Consider the following 10,570-nt stretch of genomic DNA (forward strand, 5'->3'; position numbering starts at 1 on the left):
TCCTAGAATTGTATGTTTGTAAATTGGAATACTTGAAGCCTTTTGCAATTCAGATGGGAAACAAGTGAAGGGGTGAGAGGGAGAGTTATATTTTTAGATGGGTAAAGCTAGATAAGGGGAAAAGCATCATATGGGAGGTAGACAAATGTATCTATTCTCTAGATGCATGGGTTTGGGTTGGGAATATTCTATAGGGAGAAGAAGAAGAAAAAGAAGAAAGTAGGAGGAGCTTGAGGAAAAGCAAGTGGAAGAGGAGGAGGAGGAGGGGAGAGAGAGAGAGAGAGAGAGAGAGAGAGAGAGAGCGCGAGAGAGAGAGAGAAAGCGAGAGAGAGAGAGAGAGAGAGAGAGAGCGAGAGCGAGAGAGAGAGAGAGAGCGAGAGAGAGAGAGAGAGAATCTTAGGAGGAGCCATACTATAGCATTACAACCACTATAAGATGGACAAGAATGTTAATCATTCATTCAACCTAACTTTAAACGTTCATTAATGAGAGTAAGCATGGTCTGGCATATGAATGTTGCTTGGGTAAGTAGATGATGATTGTGCCTAAGATGTAAGCATCGACATTGTGAACAATTCTTATCTTGGGCAATCCATAAGCCCATGGGTCATAACCACACCCACCTTCACTTGCATGATTCGATGTGTGTTCCACAAGGCTCTCGAGCATGATGGTTAGATAAACATCTATCAAGAGCATTGTGAACCATCGTTGATTATAACAAGGTTGCTATACATGACTAAGACATGCAATTAACTAGATAGAGAGTGGTACGAGAATAGAAGTCAACATTTGTGATATTACATTGTTACAAATGGATACAAATTTTGCTATGTAAGACTAAAAATTACATGGATTTAAAATTCTTGTTAACATGAATACTTACGAAAATTGAGTATTATGTCCCTCAATGGGAGCATTAATTCACCTTGCTAGTACGTAATGTACCCCTCTTAGACCACCCTGTAAATTGACTTAAAACAATTTTAGCTATTAACTTTCATTGATGTGACTTGACAAAAGTGATGCTTCAAATAGATGTATGTTAGATCGGTAATAAAGTGACTCGAAAAGAGAGTAGTGTGAGCAAGGAAGAGAAATTTATAAAAACTACATGCCACGATGGAATTGCAAGGAAAACATCGACTCTATTGACGGCTCAATTCAGGACAGACAAAGGCTTGTGGAGTGTTGTGGGGATGGATGGAAATTGCGAAATGGGATCTTGGTAGGAGGTCTTCTTAAATTAATTAAGTTGAGAGAGAGAGAGAGAGAGACTTGGTGCGAGATCTTCTTAAATTAATTAAGTTGAGAGAGAGAGAGAGAGACTAGAACTTCTTAAATTAATTCAGTTGAGAAGAGAGAGAACGAGAACTAGAGAGATCTAGAGACTTGCTTCGGAATTGGGATGGGGCCAAGAAAGGGGGCATGAGATCTGTTTGTGTGTGTGTGTGTGTGTGTGTGTGTGAGAGAGAGAGAGAGAGAGAGAGAGACTCCAAGACGCGGAGATGAGATCTTCTTAAATTAATGAAGTGAAGAAAGAGAGAGAGAGGGTGAAGAAAGGGGGAGGGGGGGGGGGATCCACTATGGGATCTCCCATGAATGGGAGTAAGGTCGAAAATGTTACTTTAGAAGCGTAGAATCTAGAGGTCATGCAGACATCATGAAGGGGGGGGGGGGGCAGTGTGAGGTGCCTGCTCTCCAGCTGGCAGAGATCGTTGGGGGGGGCAAAGTGGCATATATAACAGTGGATGAAGAGAGGATCCGTCTCTGAGATGATCAACAACAGTCTGGGATGATCTCAACAGTCTGGGAAGGGGGCGGATGGAAACTTGAAAGGACTCGAGAGAAGTGATGATGCATCTGCCAAAAATCCCATCCCTCCCATTGGGCAGGGACAGATCTCCATTGGCAGAAGAGCCAGTTTAATGCCGGAATTTGGGGGCAGGCAGGATTATAGGGTGAGTGAGGGTGTGCATGTGGGCCTGAAACTGGTCAGGAATAATGAGGGATCCTCTTCTTTTTGCGTCCCCTGTAATATTACTGTAGAACAAACATTGACAATAACTACAAACCCATGCAGGCAGAAAAGCAGGCAGCAGACATTACACCACAAAGATGCTTTGTTTTTGCTTATAAAAGTTATCAGTCCCCTATCTCCATTGTTGTTGTTGCTCCCAACTCCCATGAATGAATCCATAGGAAACAATTCCTTTTTGTTTTGGGGTGTCCTCTCACTTTTTCTGATCGATCGATGCAGCAGAGTTGAGCTTCTGATGAGCTGCAAGAGATTCTGACTCCTGATATGAGAGTTCAGATTTTTGAGAGCAGAAAATCCAGAAGCAAGCTCGTTCTAGTAGTAGTATATTCAGAGCAAATCTGGTGTGGAATGCTATTCTATTCATCTTGATCTGGTGTGTGCAAGGTTGATAGTTGTAGCAGAAAGCTTGCAAGTGTGAAACCTTTGAAGCTTTGCTGCCCAACAGAGTGCCATAGCTGCTGCTGCTGGTGCTGCTTCTTCTTCTTCTTCTTCTTCTTCTTCGTCGTCTTCACGTTTGAGGTGGGTTTTCCAGCACAATTTCTGTAAGCTCTGCTCCTGCCGAGCTCTTCTTCTGCTGCTGCTGCAACAGCAGCAGCAACAAGAAGCTCGGATTGCTGCTGCTGGCTCTCTCTCTCTCTCATTTGGGCTCTTTTCCTGCTCGCCTCCGGAGCTCCATAGCCATTCCTGCACCACTTTGCCACACCTCCATAGCCATATCTTCCTGCACCATTTCGCCTCCATACCCATCTTTCTTTGCCACCCTTCCTCTCTCCTCCAATGCTTTCCTTGAATCTCCACCTCCATCGGCCCCCTTTCCTCACCGCCATGGGAGCTTACGGAGCTTCATCAGCGCTTTGAAAGCCTTCCTCCTCCTTGATTATGATGATGGTGATGATGAGGATGAGGATCCGTTTGAGTTCTCTCTAGGTGCTTGCATCTGGGACCGCACTGTCATTTTCTCTTCCCTTCCGCTTACCTGTCCGGAACCTGCCTTGTTGTCTGCATCCCCTCTCCCCCCCCCCCCCCGCCCTTCTTTTTCTTCCTCATCCTCAATCGCCAGGCACCCACCAACTCTGAATCTCTGCCCCACTCTCCCAGATCTGCCTCCTCACAAATTCTGCCTGTCGTTGTTGCTTCCTTCAACCTGCTTCGGAAGCATCTTGCGACCTTCCCTCCCTCCTCCCCTCTTTGCGTACGCTTGCCCTTCCGCTCCCCCTCCTTTGGTCCGCCCAAAGCTTCGTGCAGAATTTGGGAATATTTACCTCAGGAAGCGTCCATGTCTGTCACGAACGGCCTTTCGAAGGCAGCAAGGTGGACTCGGGACCGCACAGACTGGAACAATTCGTGGCACGTAACGGTGTGTACTTAGGTGTTGCTGCTTAGTGCCTCGACGAAAAAAAGCTATTGTTGCACTTTAGGGAGCAGATTGGCCCGCGAACGAAGACGTCAGAGTGGTCAGCTGGACTTTACAGACCGGATGCCAAACGGAAACTGCATACAGGGATTTAGGATGCCCTCATAAAATGCGCAGCTTGCTTGAGCAGTTACGTCGGGTTGCTGGAGCTTTGTTTTATCTTCTTATGGCACAATGACGGGCATCCTTTCCTGTGTTCTTGGGACGGCATCGCGTTTTTCTCGAGTAAATCCTACAGGTAAGAAGGACTGGATAGGAAATTGCTTGTCAGATCGACGTTCAATTGGCAGTTCAGCGCAGTTAAACTATTGTCAAAAGCGCCTTCCTCCTCATGTAGCACAAATTGGGCCTGTGGCTTCATGGTAGCAGCAAGTTACCATTACTTAGTTGGATCTCGCGCAGAACGACTAGTGAAATTATCTTCCGAGCCCTGTCTGACCTACTTACCCGCGTGTTCCTTTGCGCGAAAGACGCCAGCGTTTTGCCGTTTTTGGTTTCATATTCATGAGCCGGCGTGATTTACGGCTAAATTTGGGTTTCCGATTTGGTTTGTAGCAATCCATTCTAGAACAAAGTCAGTGTCGGGGAAGTATGATAAGAAATCCAGGGTGGGAAAAAGTATGAGACTGAAAATCTTCGACTCCAACATTCTCAATGTGTTATATCAGCGTACCGAGAGTTCCTTTCAATAACAAGCAATTGTGTACACAATTGTTTCTAGAGCCTGACAGTTCAGCGCTGTGATTACAGGTTTTTATAATGCAAGCTTATGCACTCTGGTTTACAAGGCACTGTCGTCAAATTTGGTTGTGCATCAATTGCTCGAGCATTAGACACGCAGCAAGGTATGATGGGAGAGGAAAGTTTTGTTTTTGGGTTCATTTAGTTCCTTTCAATTGAGTGGCGTACTGCAAGTAATCTGGGCATCTGTTACACTCAACACTTAATATTCTATCCAAATGTCTATAAATTGTTTGCGTTACGGAGATGTTGTAATGGGGGTCCAAATTTTGTATGACCAGTCTAAAGTGTGCACAAGAATTGACTTAGTCGAGCAAACTGCAGTTTTAAACGCACATGAGCATTTGATTCTCACATCATGTGGCTCATGAGCCTGTACGTTAATCTATTCTGTGATTTTGCCGTTATCAATGTCATAGCATCCTCTTACTTGGTATTTTAGTCTTCTGCTCTGAATTCACAACTTTTCATGTGTAATCTGCAGAACCTAAAAAATTAAAGATTATGTTGTTCAGCAAATGGCTTCTGTTGCAGGTAGCGGACATTATGGGAGCAAAGGTGAAGAATGACAAGAATTCACTGGTTTTACTTTCCAGCAAGCGAACCAAAGCAGATACAAGGACACGGGCGGATGAGGCTTTTGCTTTGCCTTCTTTTCCCGAGGCCACACCCATGTACCAGATGGAGCTGCCTTCCCGATCATGCAAGGAAGTAGCAATGGAGCATCATATGGAAAACGATCTGGAAAAATTGAAGCAGACTATGTTACAGCATGAGACCATGTTCAGAGAGCAGGCAAGCTTGTAAATTTTTTGTTGATACAAATAAATCCAACCTCGAGCTTATGCACGGCTGAAAATTCACAGCTTTAATGCCATTGCCAAAGGATACATTTCTACAACGTTGATATTAAAGTTCTAGGATACATCTATCATGGCCTTGCCAGGGCTTGCCCTAAGGCGTAACTGAAAGAAAAAGGTTGGGCAAGGGTTTCTTCACTGTTTAGGTTTTTGCCTATTGAGACAATGGCTCGCCTTTTTTTATTTTTAAAAATCTAGCCTTTATATGATGCTTTTTTCTAATAAGTAAAGGACAAACGAATTGCACATACACTTTCGAAGATGTCATTTCAACTACATGAAGCTCACAATATTTTCTGATTTTTATTCACATAGGTGCGTGAAATGCATAGGCTCTATCAAGTGCAGCGGATATTAATGGCTGAATTGAAAAAAAAAGATTCCTCTATCCACACATCTTCTGGTCCACCATCATCAAATAGCTCGCTTGTGTACAGTTCTGATTCTTTCAAACCAGGAGGGGAAAGGAATCTTTGGGAGGCTATTGGTGCCTCAAGACTTAGTTCCAGGCAAGGCCATCAAGCTTTTGTGTCTCAGTCAGAACGGATGTCCCCATCCCAGAGGCAAATTCATGTAAATAAATCCCAGGAAGCAAACCAGCATCCAGAAGAATTTGTCAATTCAAAATACCAGAAAGTAGTTCGACGAACATTTGATTTGGAACGCCCGGCAGAAGAGTACATGGATGTTGAAGCAGAAGATGGAAAGGCTATTGATCGAGACATTTCACTCAAAGTAACCCCCACGTTAAAAGTCACTCAAATGGGTAGGGCACCCTTTGATCAGAACCTTGTACCAGGAAAAGACATACATTTGAGTCTACGCACTGGCCGCGAAAGGGAGATAGTTGACACTGTTCATAGGGAACCCCATGAAAGGAATGTAAAGAGCTCTAAGGAAAATGGGAGACAACATTACTTCTCGTCGGAGCACTCAGGCTGTAGCGAAATATCTTTTTTTTCAACCATCCCATCTAGGATGGATTGTCCTTCTCAGGAAGCTCTGGTACGCCCTACACCTATCTTATCAACTAAGAGTCTGCTTGGGGGCCTTTTAGGACAGCCTCAGGAGAACCAGTCAGAAGATAAACTCATACCAGGCTCACAAAGAAGACATCTTGATGAGCAAGAAGGAAAGAGACAGGAGAGGCAACTGCTTGATCCAGGAGCTGAGGACAGGTCCACACAAGAAAACATGAACCAGCCACATTGGCTCATTCAGGTCGAGTGTAAACAGACTTTCTGGAGAGTTTTGAAAAGATAGGAACTCACCTTTATTCCCCCATCCTCTCTTGCTTTACCTCTGCAATTTTTACATGCGCTCTACTAAAATAAAATTTCTGACTGATGTTGAATTTTTTTCCTCTGGCAGGGTCCAGCAGCTCTGATGAAGACACTGCCCAGCAATCCATTGAGTCTGAATCCAGGCTGGCATCAACCCTTGCCCTTCTTCCTGCAAAAACAGGGTGAGCTTGACCTTCCCAGCAAGCTCTCTTTTGTTCCTGTAGAAACAGGCAGACCTGCTGTTTCCCAGCAGTTATCAAATATAGGAAACCCATGGTTTGGTAGTCAGTCCAGTCTTCATCAAGGGCAAATATTTGCAATGGGGTCTCAATGTAATCCTTCATCAGGATTTCCTGTAAATGGTACTACAGGTCAAGGGTCTTATAAAATATCCCAACAGGTTGGTGAATCAGCCATCCCTGTTCCTCCAGTGAGGGATGAAAGAGGTGCTCGCCTGCTTCCACTCATTAATTCAGACTATCCATCCGTATCTGCTGTAGATTTGCAGCCACCAGTTCTTGAGTCCCATGCTACACCTATGATGTTTCTTCCTGGGCTTAGCTCAATAGGCACCGCCCAGGGGGCAACAATACCACCATGGTTTCAGCAGAATGGTATGTTCTCCTTCATGCAACAGCAACAGACAACCAAGCCAGGGAGCCTGCCTCTAGCACAGCAACGTACGTTGCTTGTGTCTCCTCATGTTGGGTCAGTGGCTGCACAACCACCAGCTGGTGATTATGAAGTGCAAGCAGCCAATACCTTGGGGTTTAAGCATGACATTGGAGGGAATATTCATGGGATGTTCAAAGCCACTGATGATTCTTTTGTCCATTCAGCTCCAGTGATCACAGGGCCAGAAGTGTCATTCAAAGGATCTGCCATAGGATCCATGCCTACGACGGCAGGTATTGAGCTGACACTAGGCCTTGGTACCAAAGTTAACGAGACTTCTGAATCATTGGCAAGAGATGAGGATTCATCTTGCTTTGGAGAGACACTTCAAAAACATGACAAGCACACTCGCTTATCTTTCATGAGAGATGGATTTGATGTGAAGGCTCCGAGAGAAAACAGGCAGCCTTTCCAAAATAACATGCTCTACTCCAAAGCTGGCTGTGCTGGAGAGGTTGAATCTGGGGGTTTTGAGGATTTTTTTAAGCAAGAGGCTCGAACGGTAAAAAACAATGATTCTCATGAGGCTAGCAGCATCAAAGCTCCACATGTGAAGGAGCTACAAGTACTGCAGGCTGGGTTGAACCAGAAAGCCACTGCTTTTGCAGAGAGAGGCGGGAAAGAACTTCCACCTTGGCCAGTGATACGTCAGCAGAGGATGGATGTATCTCATGTACCATTGATGTCGAAAGTAATTGAAGGCCGAAAACAGGTCTATCAGAATGATCCAGGGGATTGTATAGAACAGTTGAGTGCACATTTTGCATCGGGGATAGTGCCATTGCGTAGTGAAGTCAACAGCGTAAGCTCTAGAAAAGAGGTTGCTTTGAACCAGGATGGATGGGGGATTGTTAATGGGGCTGACAGATCATTTGATTTTGGTAACGCCGGAGTTCCCATGGTAGGTAAAAGCTCGGATGTGGCAACCCTGACAAGCTGTGTAGTCAGAGAGACAGTGCCTCTGCAATTTTGTAAAGCTAGAAACGATGCAAACTCAGGGGGTGGTGAAGCTTGCCAAAGCCGTGAATCAGCAGTTGTGCATTCCCAATGTGAAAACCTGGTTACAGCCTTGCCTTCGAACACACATTCGAGCATAGTAGTGGGAAAGCTGCAAGACTTGAATATTTCTCCAATAATGTGGAGTTCTTCAGCTGTTTTCGGTTCCAATACAGTAAGTGATATACTGGATGCAGGATGTCTAGATCATGGTGATAATCCAAGGGCCGAGGACTCCAGCAAGTGTGTCGATGATCACTCCAAGCAAGCAGCTGATATCCTTGTGAGTTTGGCATCAGATTTGACCTCCGTCTTAGGTAGAGGTGCTACTGAAGATAACACAGTTTGTTCACAAGAAAGATCGCTGGAATGGTTTGCTAGCATCATACCCAGAGAAGAAGAATGTGGAGCGCTGCTTAGGGATGGTGATGCTGCTTGCAGTGTCCAGGTACACCAGACAAGTGAAGGTAAAAGATCTTTTGAAGAGCCAAAGGAAGACACATCTGGAAACTCAGAACCAGGCAAAGAGACTAGACCAAAGGAGGCACAGTTTCCCAAAGAGCTTGATTTTTTCGAGTCAGTTACTCTAATGCTTAAGGCAAGTGGCGTAGATGCTGACACTGTAAATTCACGTGTCATTGACAGATGGCAAACAGCAGGGGAAGGCCAGTCTTTTTCAAGCCTTAGGGGAAGGTCTTCAAGGAGAGGGAGAGGGAGAGTAGGCAGGGACTTTCAGAGAGAAATGCTTCCAAGCATTGCTTCACTTTCAAGGCAGGAAATCACTGAGGATTTGCAGACCATTGGAGGGCTGATGAAATCAGCAACGGAGATGGTGGCAAGGCGTACTGCAAGCTCCATGTCTCTCAAAGAAGATGGATCCTCCTCCCCTACAGGGCTAGGCATGATAAAGAAAAATAGTGGAACAAAAGGAAATGGTGCAAATACAGTGAGTAAACCTTGCAGAAAGGATGAAATGGAAGACCCAAATGGGTTCCTTAGGATTTGTTCTTGGGGTGAATCAACTCGGCGAAGGCGTATGAGACGTCACCGTAGCCGATGGTCACTTTTACCACTTGTTGGAACTTCTTCTCCGTAAAAAAGGAGGGAAGTTTTTTTTCTGCACAATTATTAGCTTACAATGTATATGAATCGGCCGGGTCTCGTATATTTGTTAAAGGATATTCTGAATCTTGGGTGATTTTTTTGAGATCTTTAGTAGATCATTGGAATACACTATAGAAGTTGAAAGTTCTCTACTGCAATGGCATAAATGCTTCTGCCAAATGGGAGCTGAAGCCTGGATCCTTTTCTTGACATGTCTACCTCTGTCCACACACGTACTATGTGCATGCACACTCAACTTAGACAGCAGGTGCATGCATGCTTGCTGCTATCCTTCATTTTGCATAACGTTAGTGGATTACAGACAGTATTTGAGAAAATTTTAGGATCTTCCTTTATACTTTGTCTCGAGATGCATGCTTGTATTGGGAAGGCACCTGCGTGAGTTTGTGTATGTGTGTTTTGCATGCTTTAAAAGGAACTTTGGAATCCTGATTCAAAATCCTGTTTTATTAAATTGAGAAGTGTCTGCAATATTCTTTAGTTACTGTACATCTATCCTCTTTCCTGTATTACGTTGAAGCTGTACCATTCTATCCTTTCCATGTATTTGTCAAACATGTTGACAGTATAGACAACAAAGTTGGGGAAGGTGCGGCATTCCTCATTAGCTAAATTGACAAATTTGGGAAGGAGATTGAGAGTAGGTGGCTTAGTATTGCAACTGGATCAGTAGCTGAGAATTAACACACATCATCTCAATCACCCCTTGATTTTTGTGCATGAACAGGAAAAAGATATAGGTTTCTTCCTTAAAAGAGGCGCATGAGGGTATAGAGAACTTAGCCAATAAAGTGATGGACGGAGAAACGAGCCCCAAGGATTGTCCGTATCTAATTTTGTGTTCTGAACTAAATAAGTAGATGATGCACTTGCGCTTCAAGAACAATTGCTGTTGCTTATGCATGAGTTGCCCAGCGAGCTATTATAATTGTGATAGTGCAAGGTTGAAATTCTTAATCATTTGCTCCCTCCGTTTCTCTTTAATATCTAGCGGTAGCTTATCTTTATTTCACTTGTGATATAACTCTTTGCCTTTTCTGGCATCATAGGTCTTCTGCTTGATACTATTTTTTTTGCATCCTGAGCTTTGGAATCATCGATGTACCAATGACTGAGAGACAAAAACCCGCTTAGGTCAAAAGTAATATTTCCTAGGGTTATCAATGATCAATACCTACATTTTATTTTGAAGTTGTCTGCACGTATGTACAAATGTTCATCCACCATTTCTTTTGTGTAGTATAGGATGGTTTAATTTCTTGCATGGTATGTGCATGGCAGTTCTTCAATTTAGGCTTTCAAATCTATTGGAAAGGTTGCTGTCTTTTTGTTACGAGATGGGAAAATTGCCTCAGTAGAAGGTAAAGGAAAGAGGAAGTTGGTAGACATGAGGAATTATCCATGATTGTTCCTTCTTAATGAGTTTCTTCAAAAA

General features: G+C 44.0%; 1 protein-coding gene across 2 annotated transcripts; it reads left to right on the forward strand.

Annotated features, from left to right (window-relative positions):
* The first annotated feature begins 2,190 nt into the window (after positions 1–2,190).
* On the forward strand, positions 2,191–9,376 carry LOC147890495 (uncharacterized). Of its 2 annotated transcripts, none has more exons than XM_087390370.1 (5): positions 2,191–3,693; positions 4,206–4,300; positions 4,712–4,991; positions 5,372–6,277; positions 6,428–9,376. In XM_087390370.1, the coding sequence occupies exons 2-5, from the start codon at positions 4,215–4,217 to the stop codon at positions 9,104–9,106; spliced, it is 3,951 nt and encodes a 1,316-aa protein (XP_087246496.1). In that variant the 5' UTR covers positions 2,191–3,693; positions 4,206–4,214; the 3' UTR covers positions 9,107–9,376. The 2 variants fall into 2 exon arrangements, with proteins under 2 accessions (XP_087246496.1, XP_087246497.1); XM_087390371.1 differs by having other exon boundaries at positions 4,731–4,991.
* Positions 9,377–10,570: the final 1,194 nt, after the last annotated feature.

Source organism: Dipteris shenzhenensis, chromosome 19, assembly GCF_047967505.1.
Source record: "Dipteris shenzhenensis isolate YYH24624 ecotype China chromosome 19, Dip_SZ_1.0, whole genome shotgun sequence".
NCBI lineage: Eukaryota > Viridiplantae > Streptophyta > Polypodiopsida > Gleicheniales > Dipteridaceae > Dipteris > Dipteris shenzhenensis.

What these genes read in the sequence shown, in the direction of transcription:
- LOC147890495 (XM_087390370.1), top strand. Translation starts at nt 4,215, where the DNA reads ATGCAAGCTTATGCACTCTGGTTTACAAGGCACTGTCGTCAAATTTGG. An exon ending in AGACCATGTTCAGAGAGCAG is followed by an intron (nt 4,992 to 5,371) that starts GCAAGCTTGTAA and finishes TTATTCACATAG; the next exon opens with GTGCGTGAAATGCATAGGCT. An exon ending in AGCCACATTGGCTCATTCAG is followed by an intron (nt 6,278 to 6,427) that starts GTCGAGTGTAAA and finishes TTCCTCTGGCAG; the next exon opens with GGTCCAGCAGCTCTGATGAA.